The following is an 18724-nucleotide window of genomic DNA, read 5'->3' as shown; positions in this document are numbered from 1 at the left end:
AGAGATATAAGTTTAGAGATCAGCAATTACTTGGCTGAACATGACAACAAAGTGTACAGTCTCAGATAAAATTCATACTAGTAAAGAAATTGAAGTCACAAAGTAGCAAACAACTAGAAATACCTTTGCCCATTCGCACACCAGCACAGAAGAAGTCACAATTACTTCCTTCCTATAAGATTAAATGCATGCCAGAACAATCAATAAATAAAATTGAAAAGGGATAATAATACATAAATGCTAATAGAACAAACTAATTGGAATCGAAGTTTAAAACATATCTGCTTTTCATTTCTCAAATTACAGCCTACTGAATAAGATATCTTTATTGTTTCTATCAATAAGCTCAACCAAGCAACCAAATAGCTCAAGAAAGTAACCAAGCAGCTCAAGCAGACAACCAGGCAGCTCATTCCAATTCTCTATTACTTGAGTAATCCTCCGAAACTTATACAACCTTGATCATCGACCTTTAACATCAATGACAACATATCCAACACTATCTCCCTCATATACAATGCCCAAAGGCCCTTGAAACTTGTTTTATATGTAAAGATGAACCCACGTGAAGGAAAAGCCAAAAAGTGTTAAGGTAAAACCTAAATTCAATATTTCACTTAGGTCACACTAATAAAACTCACCTAATATAGATATGTAGGTAACCTGACTAAAGTTTAAGCTCAAAAATGCCTACCTTTCTGAGTTATCTGAATTTAAGTATCTGTTACCTTTCTAATATTCCCTAGAAAACTCACAGAATTAAAAACTTTAATGAATTGCTCCAAATTCCAATCATCTCTCTCCTGACCTCTAACTAGCATTTGAGAAACTTGAACGATGTGTTTGAACTTGCAAAAATAATGAGGGATCTTGAATGTGAGTGATTCATGGATGTCAATCATTTGCTTTGATATCGTGAGCATCATGCAGTAAAAATAAAAAATTGGAGAAAATGAAACAAGGTTAAAACTTCTCAAATGTGTTCACCTAGAAATTCTCTGAGATGCGAAGGAAGACAAAAGATTTGGTAAGAAAGAACACCTCCTTTCATTAATTTGTCTTGAAGTAACTGATTATATTGTTCACTTACTTTTGATTAACATTCGAAGCCATACTGTAGGAACAAGAAGCAAGTTGGAACCAATAGATCAAAACACCAGAAATGTAAGTCTTTAACAATTTGAAAGGTAAAAATTAAAAAAACAATGCTTACTTCTGGCAAGGAATTGGAACTCAGATTACAAAAACACTTAGAAATCCATCCATTAAAATCAAAACACTAATCCAAGTCCCTCACTAGCAAGGCTCTAACAAATAATAATTATAAATAATGCTTGACCCTAGCAATTTCTACACACCATTCTGTATTTGCCTTCCATCCACTATACACATGGATAGCAACTGCCACTTGTTTTACGTTAATATCAACTCCAGCAACCAGAAATGTTACTTCTAAAAGAAAATAATGGTTGCACTAATGGAAACAAAGGCTCCCTCATCCAGGAAAGACCATATGCTTTATAAACCTAAATCTAAATCAAATTTTCAGGAAATAAACTATTATATCTTCACATGGAATTCTTTTGAGCTAATTTTACCTTTTAAAAATTCAAACCAGACATATACCCAAGGTAGACTACGCATTCTAGAGACAGCTGACAAGTACACATTAAGGGGAAATGACCAGACATCATCCCTAATGTCTCAGTTGACATCTCCAAAAAGGAAAAAATAATAGGAGAGAAAAAGAAAAATATAGTAAAGTTAATAACCTAAGCTGTAAAGAAGTCAAATGATCCCACTCAATCCGCTTATATATAAATTCGGAGAGCATGCAAAACAGATTAGCTGAAACTTCTCTAAAACGCACAAGATCTTAAAAAATTGCCAATTTAGGCACCATAGGTCTGCAACAAAATCTGTCACATAACAGATAATTACTGAGAGGAACCACCTCATTTCCATTTATGATTTGATATTGATGATAGTCTTAATATTTTAACTTTGTATGCATGAGCCTTGCATGTATTCTATACCCATTAACTACCATACCCTGATTCTAGTTATGGTATCCCATCATGCCCATGCATGCATCCGTAACCTATAGAGCTGCGAATTACACAAACTTAAGATCCCCTATACAGCTGCAAATTAAACGAACTGAATTTCAAGGTCATAGTAGCATGTATTTTAACACTTAAAAAAATCTCATAGGGTCAAATAATGAAATTTGAAAATGGGGATATTACACGAATTACAGTAATTTCAATAAATTATTTACTACATATTAAATCATATAGTTTTGTCAGGTGAGGCCAAGCAAGGGACCTCATCCCCGACATGAATACACAACATTAACACGGATAGTTGAAACTCGCGACCTTGATAGCTCAGCAGGTGCACAAATCCCGCATGCACACTGGCCCAATGAGGGTTTGGAGCATGAAGTCACCGGCAGGAACTCCAACAGTTTCAATGCAAAGGTTCAAAGCTATGAGCAAAATAGATTAATGTGGGTACAATACCCACAATCACAATTGCCCAGCAAGGGTTTGAACCTTGGTGGCTACAACAATAATGCCACGAATTAACCATCACTTTATGCCATGAATGGCTAATCATGTAGTTATTTTAAAAGTATTATTTACTAAAGTGCGCTGCTATTTACTATTTTATTTCTTAAAGTACATAATTATTTTGTAGAGTTATTAAACTTTTTTGCGTCCATTGCATATTTTATTTGTTTTGTATTCTATTATTTTTATATGTTAGCTCTTTAATAGCTTTTGGTAACACACTCACACCATTACACTCCACCCCTTGCTGTCACTGTCGTTACATCTCAGTATAAAAATATTCAAGGCACTTAAAAACTATTAGGTTTGAAGATCAATTCCACAACATTAAAACTCTCAACCCTAAACTTCTTTGGAAACCAGAAATGTGAGAATTTCAAAACTTAATAAGACCCACATTAGAACCCACGTAGCGTGAAGACAATTCAAATAGAAGAATCTATGGTTCTACAACCTAATGAGTCAAGTTTTACCCTATACTTGAAAGCTTCATCAAAGACTCAAGTTACCAAAAATGGTTTGAAAAATGTAGGGCACTTGAACCTTATAAGTTGTAATTTTAAACTGGCATGGAACCAAGAACGATAAAATTATTTTGCGCAGAACTCGAATTCTTCAACACATGGTAGATATAGCAAAAAAATATTTTAAAGATTCATGGCAATTTCAACCTAATAGGTTCGCAGTTCCATTCCACACGGTCATTGAACATCAAAGTTCTCTAACCTAAACTTGAATTCTTCAAAAACCAAAAGTACAAGATTTTCAAAACCTAATGAAGACCACAGTCGAACCCACATAGTGTCGAAACAATAGAACTCTAATTCTAAGGTTGTTTCCAAGAATTCTCATATATCTGAAATCAACTGTGTTTCATCTGGAAAGAATGGGCAATAAAACAATAAAATTATATGAGCCTGAGCTTGAATTCTTCATTAGAGATCAAAATAGCATACACAGCCCCCGAAAAAACATTAGCATATAAGAAACTAACAGGTCGCGGGTACGATTCCAAAGAACGCTAAGAAAATTAAACACTTTTACCCAGTGAGCAGCAAAATCCATAATATTTTAGGTGCTAAATAGGTCACGAATTCAGGAGTTCATGACTATCAATTAAGAAGCTTAACGATGTTTATTAACTACGGAAAATTTAAAGACAATGTTAAACCTAAGATGATCGAGAGTTCGAAACCAAAGGACAAGAAAATTAAAATTATTTTACCCGGTGAAGCGTTTGGAAAGTAATGGCTGTGCACCATATTGCAGAGTGAGGAAGAAGAGATAAAGCCATATCCTGCTTTGGTGCCCCCGTTCGCTCTCAGTTTCAACCTTGGATTTCTTCCTCGCCATTGATTTGACCGCCATTTTGCAGACTCTCCAAAGCTTTTCCTCTGTGTGATGAATGCAGAGCCTTAATTGGCTTCAACGTTTGATTTCTGACTCAGCGTAAAATAGGGATTTCTTGTAGAATGGAGTCAAATTAAACATGTGGGCTTTCTGTATTAAGTAATTTTTTTGATACCTTCCCTGCCCATCCTTTTGTTTTTACTTTTATTTGTTAGCTAAGTTAAAAATATTCTTTGTTTGCCTTCCCCTTCTCCTCTCCCTTTTGCTTTGGCACCTAAACCACTAGGCTTGGCTTTAAGTTCCTTTTGTTGCTTTAGCACCAAAAGCTACTAGGATTGCCTTTAAGTTCAAAATAGACTTATCCATATTGATTCTACCTGTGCAAGCAATTTAAATGGGTTTCACTTTTCACTTTATGAGGGTTGATTGGCTTCATAAGGTAAGGGTTAATAGCTATAAATGAGGGATTGTGCTTTTATTTGGAAAGTTTCAAACATAGTATTAAAATTGTGTAAATTGTTATAGTTTTGTCACTAGTAATTGTATTTTGGTGTACAATGGTTATGTTAAAGAGTTGTGGAAGGAGGCTCACTTGTAAAAAACTGTAGATTTGTACAAGTTGGAATAGAGAAGAAATGCCATAAGGTTCTAATTTATCGATTCTAGAGGAGAATTCATTCGACTAGAAGATCATTGAAGAAATAGAGAAAATTCAATTAGTGTTGTTCCAAGAAATCAAATTCTTATTGGTTTATTTAACATGGAATCATTTATTCAATTTCTAATATACCACGCTTTATCGAAAAGCCTTGAAAATTTGTGTCCAAATAATCAACTTCATCAAGATGCTAAAGATCGCCTTCAAATTTTCAAGGACACTTGTTTTAGCAAGAATTCAACACGAAGATGTTGTGCGTCGTCTTTTCCTTATACTGTGGGAGAAGAGGCATATGATTGGTATATTAATTTGGCTAGAAACTTCATAACTAGCTAGGATCTAATGGAGAATTTTTTCTTAGCGTAATTTTAAATCCATATAGATGCAGCAACTTTATATCACTGGTTTGTTGAGATAAAGTGAGGTGAAGGTGAATATATTAATACCTTCAATGATCGGTTCTAGAAGGGATATTCTAAGCTTAAAGATCCTTATAGTGTTGCTCATGTTGCAATCTTACTAGTGTATTATGATGCTTTGGATTCGTTGATGTCTATGCTTGTGACAAGGAGAAATCATGTAGCTACAAATTTTCTTGAAGCGTGTGTAGAAGCAATTAAAGTTAACAAGGAGATGGGACGAAAATGGTATGGACCTTTGTTGATTTTGGCAACCTTGGGATGAACAATCAAATGCAAAGAATCAATGGTTTTTTGACAAAGCATGTCATCGTTGAATCATGTTCCCGCTTTACTCATAATGGCTTGCAATTATAGGGAAATAACCATCATAATGGCTTGCAATTATAGGAAAATAACCAATCTCTGGCACTTCACCTTGGACCAGCTATTACAAAAGTGCAACTAAATAGGAACACTTTCTTTTCTTACAATTGAGATAATTTGATTGCAAAGGTACAAGAAGAAAATGAATATATTAAAGAGGTCATTACTCGATTGAAAAGGTTAACATCTAAAGTTATTCAATTAAGAAATCACAAAAAATATTCATTAGATAAACAAAACAATCATAATACTTTTCAAAATAGAGGTAAGAACAATCATCAACAAACTAAAGTTTGGAATACTAGGCCAAATAATGTTGGTGTTCTACCACCTCTAAATAGTTACTGTAGACAACCAAAATTGTCCAGTCTAATTAAATAAATATTTTATCTAAGCTTAATTCTTCTATTAATTAAATAAATTCTTATTTATTTAATTAATTCATTTATCCTCTTCTAGCCTTATTTCTCATTTAAATAAATACATTTATTTTTTAAAATTATCATTTTTCTAAATTAAATAAATATCTTATTTATTTAATTGATCTCACTTCTTCTATTAATTAAATAAATCTTTATTTATTTAATTAAGTCATTAACCTTTTCTACCCATGACACATGTCATTCATCTCTTAATTCATACACTACCTACCCCTTTCATTATTTTATTATTTCTTTTACCTACCCTTTAATCATAGCCGACCTCATTTTACACCTCTCAATCTTATCCCTCCATTTCATATAGTGTCTTCTATATAAGGAGATGCTTCCTTCATTATCAAAGCCCTCATTGACTACTTGACTACACTACGCTTTTGAACATAGGCGATCCTACTTGCAACCACATTCCGTTCTTTGTTGAGCTCTTGTGCACACATAAAATCTGAGAGCAAATATATCAAGCAAGATCAATGGAGATAGGAAGAATGGAGATCCAAACCCTATTAGACATGAGATGGTATAATCTTTGTGATTTCATTTGATTTGCATTGTCTTAGGTAATCTTCATATGTTATGGTGGATCTCTGTTGTTGTTAGGCTAGGGTTTTGTGGTTGAATCTATTTAGCCTTTCAATATCGTTATTATTGTTATCCATTTTCACCATATACATTTTGGCACGCCTGGTGGGACTCTTGTCCCTTTTGCATTTAACATCCTTGTTGCAGATTTTGTATTTTGAAGTTGCAGATCTGACATTTTCGGCAGCATTTTGATATTTCCGCGTCTGCGCACTTTCGGATCACGTTTTTGTTTTTCTGGCACGTCTGCGACTTTTGGAATCGCGTCTGTGTTACTGGCAATATTTTATTTTGCAAATTTCGGGAAAACGCGTTTGTGTTATGAAGTCGCGTCTGCGGTGTTTTTAGTCGCGTCTATGTCCAAAAATCGTGTCTACATTCTATAGTCATGTTTGTGCCTCACAGAACCACGTCTGTGTCACGAAGTCGCGTTTGTGTTGAGGGTAATCGCGTCTGTGTTCACCAGTTTCAAATTTTGGGTTTATTGATTCAGTTTTGGGATTTTGCATCTAGGGTTTCAGATCTGGTTTATTTTTGTATTTTGAAGTTGCAGATCTGACATTTTCGGCAGCATTTTGATATTTTCGCGTCTGCGCACTTTCGGATCGCGTTTTTGTTTTTCTGGTGCGTCTGCGACTTTTGGAATCACGTCTGTGTTACTGGCAATATTTTATTTTGCAAATTTCGGGAAAACGCGTTTGTGTTATTAAGTCGCGTCTGCGGTGTTTTTAGTCGCATCTATGTCCAGAAATCGCGTCTGCGTTCTATAGTCGTGTTTGTGCCTCACAGAACCACGTCTGTGTCACGAAGTCGCGTCTGTGTTAAGGGTAATCGCGTCTGTGTTCACCAGTTTCAAATTTTGGGTTTATTGATTCAATTTTGGGATTTTGCATCTAGGGTTTCAGATGTGGTTTATTTTGAGCTAACATTTTCAGATCTAGCTAACAAAATTGGTGCAGCTTGTCTTGAAAGCAAAATCGTTTGGTTGAAGGCCCCTATTTTCACAAAGTCTTTTGGGTTTAAAATCTACCTAACTTGTGTGCTTGCAGGAAGGGGTGATTATTTGAAACAATCCAAACTACTAACAAATCTTTGTTGCAGGTCCTTGGTAAGGGTTTTTGGTTTTTTACTGTGTGTCTTGTTTTCATAGACTAGCAAACACTTCAATTGGTGCACTAAAATTGAATCATTGTCTTTTGTGTCTTGAGCAATAGGCTCTTTTTGTTTAATCTTTAGAGGGCCTGTCTTCCCGTGTGGTCATTGGGACTACTAGTGAGAAGAGAACGACCCAAGTGGTAGCGAGGAAAACCCACCTCTTTCGAACCACTATAAACAACTGTATTCATGGTGAAAACTATGGATAACGTGTGTTGATTAGTTCATATCGACACTATGTCTCCCCATAAACCTGTTTGATCAAATTTATTTGATCAGTTGTAGGGCGTAACCCCTACCGGCTGGGAGCCTTCTGTATTTATAGAGCTGAAAGTGCCGCATGTATGGCCACACGAGCGGATGCCCTTACTAGCACCTTTTTGTTTTAGAAGCCCAAATCCTTCTAGTTGTTGGGGCAGGAGGTCGGACCTCTGGTAGTGGCCCACACACATACGGTTCTTAGTAGAGATACAAAGTTCACCACGGGGAGTTTTCGTGGGGACTGATGCTTGGCTAACCCGAGAAGTGAGTGCCGAGGGTGGAGCCAGTGAGGTCAAGCATCTAAGTATCCGCTCTGAATAGCGTAGCCTCGGGGGTAAAACCCCATGTGGGATCAACAACTATTGTCTTGGCCAGCCATAAGAATTATGCTTGACTTATTTTAAACAGTCAAAACATTCAAAACCAAACAACAAAACATTGTGTCTTTTGTGTGTTCAAGTGTATGCAAAACATTTTTACATCAAACAACACACTTTTCTTGGAGTCATTTTGAGTCTAGACACTTGCAAACATTGGGTCTTCATCAACACTGTGTCCTCTTGTCACGAAAAACAATCAAACAGTCAGATTTGGTCACAACAAAACAACTTCACAGATAGGAAAAAATTGCACAAATTTTGCAGAAACGCATCTGTGTCTGACATAATAGCGTCTGTGTTGTATAACCGTGTCTGTGAAGGGCAGAAACGCGTCTGTGTTCCCAAAATCAACATTACACTTGGCAAAAAAATTTAGAGACGCATCTGTGTTGAACAGAGCCACGTCTGTGTCAGGAAACCGCGTATGTGAAGTATACAGACGCGTCTGTGTTCAGAATTGAAAAAAAAACTGTTACAGTCCAGCAAACAAACACAATCGGTTTCAGAATTCTTGAGCTTCCTAGGTCATTTCTTCAGGGTTTCATTTAGCATTCAACCTGTCCTTGGGTCTCACAAAGTCCATCATTGCTTCACATCTCACTTTACATTCACAAATGTCTAAACTTGAGTCAAAGGGTCACTTGCTTGTCCTCACTATACTTAGTCAACACACTACATACAACAACATTTTGATAAGTGGTCCCTCATCAAGGTCTATCACCTTTGGGTCTCATTTGGTCTTACTTAGAGTCGAGGTCAACTTACCTCATCAAGAGAAACTATCCTCTCTTTGGAAGTCACACCTACTCTACTACATACATACTTGGTCTTACACTTTGGACATTGCAAGTACACCTCAGATTCATTTACATTCCATCCATTTCTTGGTCTTCCATACTTTTTTCATTTTCATCTAGTCTCACACATCTCGGTCAATACCTAGTTCATGGTTGAAACCCGTCTTCAAAAATCTAGGAGAGAAACTAAAGAGGCTCAAGAGTCCGCAAACATGAATTCTTATGAGTATGACAATGATATCTTTTTCATTTTTGATCATACTACATTACCTGACATGGATGCCTATAGAAACATTCCAAATGTTGAGAACATGGACACTACAAACAACAATGCTACACACAATGACAATATGGACAACTTTTCCGTACATTCAACAGATGTGGAAGAATCCATTATGAATCCCCATTTCAATTGATTGGTTGAGGAAATAATGAGAAGGGATAGACAATACTTCTTACACATGATGGCACAAAGTGGAGCCAAGATACCTCATGATTTTGACATGTCTCAAATAATGGAAAATCGGCCTTTGCAACAAACTCACTCCAACATGGATCAAAGAAGGCCTAATAGTGGAGGCAATAGAGGACCACATATGGTACCTGAATCACCATCATCTCTATTTCAAAAACCAGAGGTCCCATACACACATGGTCAAGCATATGATACTCACCTTCGCAGACCATTATGGAAGTCTTATGCAGCGAAATATGCTCAATCACATACCAATGCTAAGGATCAACTACCAAAGCAATTGGATATTCAAAGGCATGCTCAAAATTTGGACACAAGGAAACCTCATGTCAAATTTGGGGGCAACACATTAGAACATGACATGCCTGTAGAGTATGGTATACATGCACAAAATAGATATGGTGTTCCTCAACATGAATCTATACCAAGTGGTCCATATACGTAGCATCACTATAGACCTCCTCCATATGAACATGTGTATGATCAATATCATCCATATATGCAACATGCTCCTCCTCCAATTGGTGCCTCAAGCATGGGATATGGTCCAAGAAGTCGATCTCCACCTAAGAGCAATTTAGAGCAACAAATTAGAGACTTACAAAAGAAAATGGAGGACATAAATACACCAAAGCCAACATACACAATGAGAGACATATGTCCTTATCCATTTGACAAAAGCATTCCAATGCCTCCTTTTCCTACACACTTTGTGACGCCTAAATTTGATAAGTATAGAGGAAAAGGGGATCCTAAGGCACACATAAGACAGTTTTTCACAGCTTGCATTGAGGTAGCAGCAGAAGAGACATATTTGATGAGATTATTCCCACAAAGCCTAGGTGATCAAGCTATGGAATGGTTCTCCCAACTCCCACTTGGTATTAAGTCATGGGGTGATCTAGCAGAGGCATTTATCCAACATTTCTCCTACAACATAGAGACAGACATATCAGTCACTACTTTGTGCAATACTAAGCAAAAAGAGGGAGAGTCTTTTGCATCATTTTTACAAAGATGGAGAAATCTAGCCAGCAGATGTTCTTGTGAAATTCCACAAAAACAAATGGTAGAAATGTTCACCCAGAATGTTAACAAAGATATTGGTTATGACTTAAGAAAAGCTTGTTTGTCCACCTTCAAGGACGTCATTGAAAAAGGCTTAGCGACAGAAAAGGTCCTAATTGAACAAGGAGTTATTAAGATATTCAAGGAAAACAAAGATGATTTTAAGGGAAAAGACAAGCTGAGATTTTGGAACAAAAACAAAAATGTAGTCAATGATGGTGTTGTTGATGCCAACACAGTGCGACCCAAATTCATCTTTTTGGGATCAAGTTCTACAAACAATCAAGTGAATACTCAAACAACTTCTAGATCACGAAGGAAGTACACCCTATTGGGAGAACCACTTGAGTCAGTCTTCAAGAAGCTAGTGGCAAACAAGGTAATCACAGTTCCAGATTTTCCTCCATATGAACCAAAGGTTAAGCCAAATTGGTGGAATGATGATGAGTATTGTGAATTTCATAAGAGCAAGGGTCATAAGACAGGAAATTGTCATCGACTGAAGAACATCATACAAGATCTCATTGATAGGGGTGACATTGAGATTGAAGGGCACTCATCCAATCAAGAACATGAGATGTTTAAGGAACCATTCCCAAAACATGACAAAGGAAAAGCTAAAGCCACAGATGACCAAACCAACTATACCAGAGCATCCTACAACTATGATTCAACTATCAATCACATTTCGATGGATAATTATGTCTCTACTATTATCATCATGGACAAAAACCCTGAGAATTCTACCCGGAGACCTAGGATTGTCCTAAAAGGTGTTGGATCTTCTTCCGAACCTACCTCTGAATGTCATGTTACAACCTGCCGAGGTAAATCACTTTGCAAGGTGCTCCAACTAAAAACACCGCTTCTTCATCAACCAAACCTGAGTATGACCTTGTAGAATAGTTAGGGAAGACACCCGCGCTAATCTCCATCCTCGAGCTATTACGCATATCCCCCGCTCATAAAGCTATTCTTGACAAAATCTTGAGAGACACCGCTGTTCCTACTGATCTGAACGTGGACCAGTTTCAAGCCATGGTGGGATACCTTTCCGTTCCACAATCCCTTACATTCACAGAAGCCGATGATGCCTCTCCGTAAGTTAGCCACATAATGCATCGTTACACGTTGAAGCCTTCATACACAAACATCGAATAAAAAGAGTCCTGATAGATGGAGGAGCAAGTCTAAACATTTGCACATTGAGCACTATTAAACAATTGGGATATTCTGATAAAGCTGTGAATTCTACAAATCAAATCACCATTAAGGCATATGATGACGAAGAGCGTTCATCCAAGGGCACAGTCACCTTACCTCTCAGAGTTGGGCCAATTACAAAGGATGTGGCTTGTCAAGTCTTGGATCTAGATCTCACTTATAACATATTACTAGGACGTCCTTGGATTCATGAAATGAGGGCAGTCCCATCCACATATCACCAATGCATTAAGTTTCCTCATAATGGAGTGGAAGTAACAGTTAATGGCGATCCTAATTCGTTCATATACTGCAATAACCTGAGATCAAAGACTGAGACCATCATTCCCAGTAATCATGAAGCTGTTCCTTCCTCGGCATACATTGATCCTGAGTCATTAAAACCCTCAACATCAAAACAAGGTGAGCTTAAAGGCAAGTTTCAAGACAAGGGCATGGGGGAATACACTTTAAATCAGACCATGTACTTACGACAAGTCATGAGTTCCCCAAAAGAATATGGAAGACCACATCCTAACAAGCAAGTATCCATTATGATACTAAAATGGGACCCTACTACCTTTCAGAGATGGGGTGAACTAGAAGAGGAAGATTTATACAAAATGCTTTACAAAGACAATGAAGAGGACACACAAGATCACACCAGTCTACCATGTGAGAAATATGGCAAAGGCTTCAAAATTCTACAAAAATTCGGGTATGATGGAAAAAGCCCTCTTGGGTTAGGAAAGGAAGGCATCATTGAACCTTTACAACCTAAATTGACTTTCAAAAAGGAACGCTCGAAAGGACTTGGTTTCTTAACTTCCAAGGTACACACCCAAAGGACAAAAGAAGCCTTACAAATCAAAGCTGCCAAAATTCAACAAGAGGATCGCTATTCCACAGATTCCAATGAATGGGAATGGGGTTCCGACAAGTCTTCCAGTGACTATGAGCTCACCGAGACATTCAGAGAGCCAGATGAACCAATAGAAGAAGAGGAATTTTATAACAAGTTCAGAGTTGGTCAAGAAACAACCCACGAGGATTCCACACAGTCCTTGTCTCAAGGTTCTAGGTTGAAATCACATAGGATGAGAACACCTGTCCCAAAATGCACTACTAGTGATGATAATTTGGATTCGTTCGCGATCGAGACTGATGAGGAGAGTGCCATCGATGACCTTGATAATTACCTTGACATACCTGAATATAACTGCATCTTCACTCTTAGCCCCGCTAACTTCGAAGACATTAACGGCCTTCCCCTTGTCCACCACCAACTCATTGATTGAGATCATGAAGGACCTGTACAGTTTGACACATTCCAAAATGATGAAGCTTTTATTGACTATCTTGGTATACGAGATGATCTTCCTCCTAGGGACCATAAGGTGGGATACACGATAGAACTCAACAGCGTAGCATATTTTGGTGAGGGTGTCGGACCTTCCGGTCGCAAAAATGTGAAAATAAGAACAAATCAAGGGTCTTATGGCGAAAACCACACTATGGCGCTGTCTGACCCCAAAAAAGTAAAAAGAAAGGACGTATTTGAGGGCGAAAACCTCTCTGAGGCACCCGAAGATGGAAGGCTCAACATTCTCCCTGCATCATATGAGGAAAAGTCATCCATGTTGTTAGAGGAGACTATCAAAACAAACATTGGTACAGAAGAGGTTCCACACAACATATTCCTAGCTCAATCATTGACAGAGTCCGAAAGGTCAAAATTCATAAGTTTCTTCAAAGAACGACAAATCAACTTTGCCTGGTCATATGCTGATATGCCTGGATTAGATCCGGATTTGGTAATGCATCATTTGACAGTTAAACCGGGGGCAAAACCAGTGAAACAGAAATTAAGAAAGATGCACCCACAAGTGGCATTACTAGTCAAAGAAGAACTTGAGAAATTATTGGATGTCGGATTCATACGCCCAATTGATTATCCTGAGTGGATCTCTAACTTAGTGCCTGTCAGTAAACCAGATCGCAACATCAGAATTTGTACAGATTTCAGAGACATCAACAAAGCTTGTCCAAAGGTTGACTTCCCATTACCAAATATTGACTTGATTGTTGATCTCACAGCAGGTCATGAAATGTTATCATTGATGGATGGATTCTCTGGTTATAATCAAATAAGGATCGCACCCGAGGATCAACACAAAACATCATTCACTTGTCCTTGGGGAACTTTATGTTGGAATGTCATGCCCTTCGGGCTAAAAAATGCAGGTGCTACATATCAAAGAGCCATGACTACTATCTTTCATGATCTCATGCACGTAACCGTGGAAGATTATGTCGATGACCTCTTGGGCAAATCAATTGACAGAAATACACATTTGGACATACTTTCAGTCATCTTTGATCGGTTGGAAAAATACAAAGTAAGATTAAACCCCAAGAAATGTGTCTTTGGAGTAACCTTCGGGAAGCTCATAGGGTTCATTGTATCCAAAAGAGGAATCGAAGCTGATCTAGAAAAAGTCAAAGCCATCTTGGAGATGCAACCACCAAGAAATATCAGTCAACTTCGATCCTTACAAGGCAGACTCCAGTCCATACGAAGATTCATAGCACAACTTGTAGATAAGTGTAATCCTTTTCAGCACCTGCTACATAAAAACATCAAATTCAAATGGGATGATAACTATCAACAGACTTTCCAGATGCTCAAAGATTATCTTCTAAATCTGCCAGTTCTGATGCCACCAGTTCCAGATCAACCTCTGTTACTATACATATCAGCTACTTCAACAACACTGGGGGCACTCTTAGCACAACAAATTGCTGAAGGAAAAGAAAAAGCAGTATACTATATCAGTCGCACATTGGTAGGATATGAGCTAAATTACACACCAATTGAGCGTGCATGTCTCGCCGTGGTCTTTGCTTTGCAGAAATTACAACATTACATGCTCACTCATAAGACCAAGTTGGTTGCAAGGATGGACCCATTGAAATACCTTCTCAATAAAGCAACACTTACTGGGCGACTGACCAAATGGGTAATGATCCTGAGTGAATTCGACATCGAGTATGTGGACAGAAAAGCAATAAAAGGACAAGCCATCGCAGATCAATTAGCAGATGCTCCCATGATAGATGATGTTCCTCTAAGTTCAAAATTTCTAGATGAATCTATTTTGACAATGTCACATGCAAAGCCATGGCAACTGTACTTCGACGGCTCATACACACAAAACGGGGCAGGAGCCGGCATCCTCTTTATAACTCCTCAAGGGGATTCTATACCAAAATCATACCGCTTATCATTTCCTTGTACTAACAATATCACGGAATATGAGGCATTAACAACAGGATTACGAATTGTAGTTCAATGGAAGATCCAAGAACTTCGTGTTTTTGGGGACTCCCAACTTGTCATCCGTCAAGCAACTGATGATTACCAAACAAAAGATGAAAAATTAATGCCTTATAAACAAATGGTGGATGACCTGAAACAACATTTCACAAAGATAGACTTTGAGCAGATACCAAGAGAGCAGAATCGCGTTGCAGATGCCATGGCTACAATTGCTTCATTGATTGATCTACCTCCAAACGAGACCCGCTATGAGTTCTTGGTGGATAACCTTTTAGTTCCTTCATATGAGATCATGCCTACTAAGACGATATGTGTTGTTGGTCCCGAATCCCAGTTATATGGTTCCATTTTCACATACCTTCGTGACAATATCCTACCTCCTGATCTATCAAATAACCAACGTCGTACTTTTATTCGCCAATCCTCTAGATATGTCATTTTAGCTGATATCCTATATCGATGAGGTCTAGATGGCACTCTTCTTAGATGTTTAGAAAGTGACGAAGCTCAAATTACGTTACGTGAAGTACATGAAGGGATATGTGGTCCACATGCTAGTGGTCCTACCTTGGCCAAGAAAATCATTAGGACTGGATATTACTGGCCAAATATGGAAAAAGACTCATATCAGTTTGTCAAGAAATGTAAGCAATGCCAAATTCATGGCAACCTCATACATGCACCAGCACAAGAACTTCAACCAATTGCGTCTCCTTGGCCCTTTTGTCAGTGGGGACTCGATCTCATAGGCAAGATTCACCCTCCTTCTTCCAATGGTCATAAATTCATTATCACTGCCATAAAGTATTTTACAAAATGGATTGAAGTTGTGCCTCTCACACAAGTCACTGGAAAACAGATTGCTACGTTCATCCTCAACTATATCATTTGCCGATACAGTATTCCTGTTTCCATTATCACTGATAACGGGCGTCCTTTCAAAAATCAGGATGTTCGTGAACTTTGTGACCGCTTCCATATTTTCCATCATTTCTCCATGTCATATTATCCCCAAGGTAATGGTCAAGCTGAGGCGTCTAATAAAACAATCCTTAAAATCCTAAAGAAGACAGTCGACGATGCTGGCCGTAATTGGCATATCCAACTTAATCCTGCACTTTGGGCCTACCGCACAAGTGTCCGCACACCTACAGGAGCTACACCTTATTCACTTGTCTACGACGCTGAAGCTATCTTACCTATTGAGGTCGAGCTACCCTCTTTACGGGTTTCTTTGCAAAACATCATCAGTGATGAAGACTATAGGGTTTCTCGCTTACAAGAACTAGAACTATTGGATGAACGAAGACAAACTGCTTTTAATCATCTCAAGGCTTACCAACAACGAATGAGTCGCAGCTACAATCACAAGGTCAAGCCTCGCACATTTGAGGTAGGTGATTTGGTCCTCAGAGAAAATCCCAAAAATCAACAAGACAGAGAGAAGAAGGGCAAGTTTGAACCAAATTGGCTTGGTCCTTACATCATTACAGCAGCATATGGATCTGGGGCATATCAGCTCTCAACTACAGAAGGTGAACCTTTGGAGGATCCTATCAATAGCATGCACCTTCACAGGTTCTAACCATAGCTCTTTGGAATATCCTAATTCAAAAATACAAAAAAATCAAAAAATTCAAAAATACAAAAAAATTATAAAACAAAAAAATCGTTACTTGGTGAAAACCTGGCAAACAGGCGCCTTGTGACACAAAAAACATTGAAAAACCGAAAAAAGTAAAGAGAAATAATTTCGTCCAACGGTGAAAACCACTTCGGTGGCGCCTTGGGCAAGTACCATGGTGAAAACTGGGTCACCAGCGCCATGCGTAGAGACATTGCTCCTCCCTCCTTCAGGATTCACTTTCATCCTTTCACTTTGCACACACTCACAACCTATCCATTCATAATAAACTTACCCATTCCCATCATGGCTTGTTATTGATCTACCCAAGATTGATTAGCCATTCATAATAAACCTCCCTTTTCACTCACTTTCCATCCATAATAAATCAGATCCTATCTATGGCTAAGGCAAAATCCTACGTCTAGTGATGGGTGTGGAACTGAGAACATCACACGTTTCGAGGAGTACAGTTTCTTCCAGCTTCCTTTAGTCTATCCGCGCACAATCCGCAATAAAGCAACATTTGCATCACAGATCCACAATAAAGTTTCACCTTCTCCGTAATAAAGTATCAGTTTCATGGATTCAATCAGTTTCAGATGAGATACAGCAGCAACAATGGGCTTCAACAAATCAAATCTTTCAATAGACTCAAACAACATTATGGTTCAGTGCTATCTATCCTCTTTGTGAAAGTAAACATTGTGACCACAATCAAATACGACTTTATACAAGTGACAAGAGACACTAAACTTGAGGACTACAGTGGATGTTGGTGTCGAGTCTTGGTTTTCTTTTGATTTTATCTTTTTGGTGACATGTTTTTTAAGCTTTTTCAGGATGTCTCTGACTAGAGATTCTATCTCCAGGATGTCTTTGACTAGAAAGGCGAGGATGGGGTATTGTCACCTATTTGTATTTGCTATCTGTGGATTGTCTCTTAGTAATGCTATGACTTGTCCAAGGATATGAGGACACTGTGAGTCTAGTATGAACTGGGGCATTCCTTGTTTGTGACTGTCTTATCTCCATGCAAACAGGTACAATGACTTTCTGGGTCGAACATATGCCTCGATTGTCATAACCTACTTGCCATAATAAAGCTCAATGATGATAACACACAAGAGGCTCTTTCACTTTCATATCTTTTATCTTCCATCCCCCTTTCTTGATTGACTTCCATCATCCTTCTCGAGTCCGCATAGCCTACTATCACATGACTGAGTATAATGACACACCAAAAACATTTGCATTTCATGTAGTTTCACCTGCATTACCACATACAAGCATTTCATACATACATATAGATATCACAATTGCATCACATCCTGCACACAACACCTGTTAGCACAATTTACATTTGCATTATCATATTCATCGACATTACATACATTCACATTTGCATCATGCATACATATATAAAACATAGAAGAACAAAAATATTGCATTGCATCATATACATATTTGCATCCACATCATAAACATCACATAAGAACATCTCATCATATAGGTACACATGCATATAGCCGCTGCAAAGATGAATCATCTCATATATATATAAAGTGTCATGATACAATGATGTCAAAAAAATCATATGGCTACAAAGCACCCGCAGGTGTCTACATCATCGTACAAAAATGGTACAATATTGATACATAGGGAGCCCTCTATGGCTATGATGAACTCCCTCCCTCGGAGCCGCCTGGCCTCGATGGAATCTGAGCCCCTGAAGGACCCGCTCCAGGATCATCCCTCCTGTCCCCTCTATCTGGTGGTGGTGGAGGACCCATAACCCCACCACTCGATGCCTGTCTCCTCCAGCTCCCTCCCGTAGTTGTCGCTGTACGCGACGGTCTATGGAAGCTCCTCGCCCGTTGATCCACAGGCACTGCACCATAATAGAGATCCCGCCAATAGGCAATCTCCTCCCCTGTCCACAGGACATAGGCATATCCGGCCCCTATGTCCTCTGCTGCCTGTCTCCCAGCCCTCAGTGTTGTCTCAGCCTCTGTATAACGCTGAATAGCCTG

At 38.3% G+C, this 18724-nt stretch overlaps 1 protein-coding gene across 1 annotated transcript in view; it reads right to left on the bottom strand.

The window, feature by feature from the left end:
• LOC131079625 (UDP-N-acetylglucosamine transporter ROCK1) overlaps positions 1–4193 on the bottom strand; it is a 44021-nt gene extending 39828 nt beyond the window's left edge. The window contains exons 1-2 of the mRNA XM_058017628.2: positions 3802–4193; positions 124–172 (exon numbers count right to left, since the gene is read on the bottom strand). Coding sequence (XP_057873611.1) covers positions 124–172; positions 3802–3944 — 192 coding nt within the window. The 5' untranslated portion in view covers positions 3945–4193. The remainder of the gene's footprint in view (positions 1–123; positions 173–3801) is intronic.
• Positions 4194–18724: the final 14531 nt, after the last annotated feature.

Source organism: Cryptomeria japonica, chromosome 8, assembly GCF_030272615.1.
Source record: "Cryptomeria japonica chromosome 8, Sugi_1.0, whole genome shotgun sequence".
NCBI lineage: Eukaryota > Viridiplantae > Streptophyta > Pinopsida > Cupressales > Cupressaceae > Cryptomeria > Cryptomeria japonica.
Note: the sequence above shows the minus strand (reverse complement) of the source record. Positions and strands in the feature narration are given on the sequence as shown.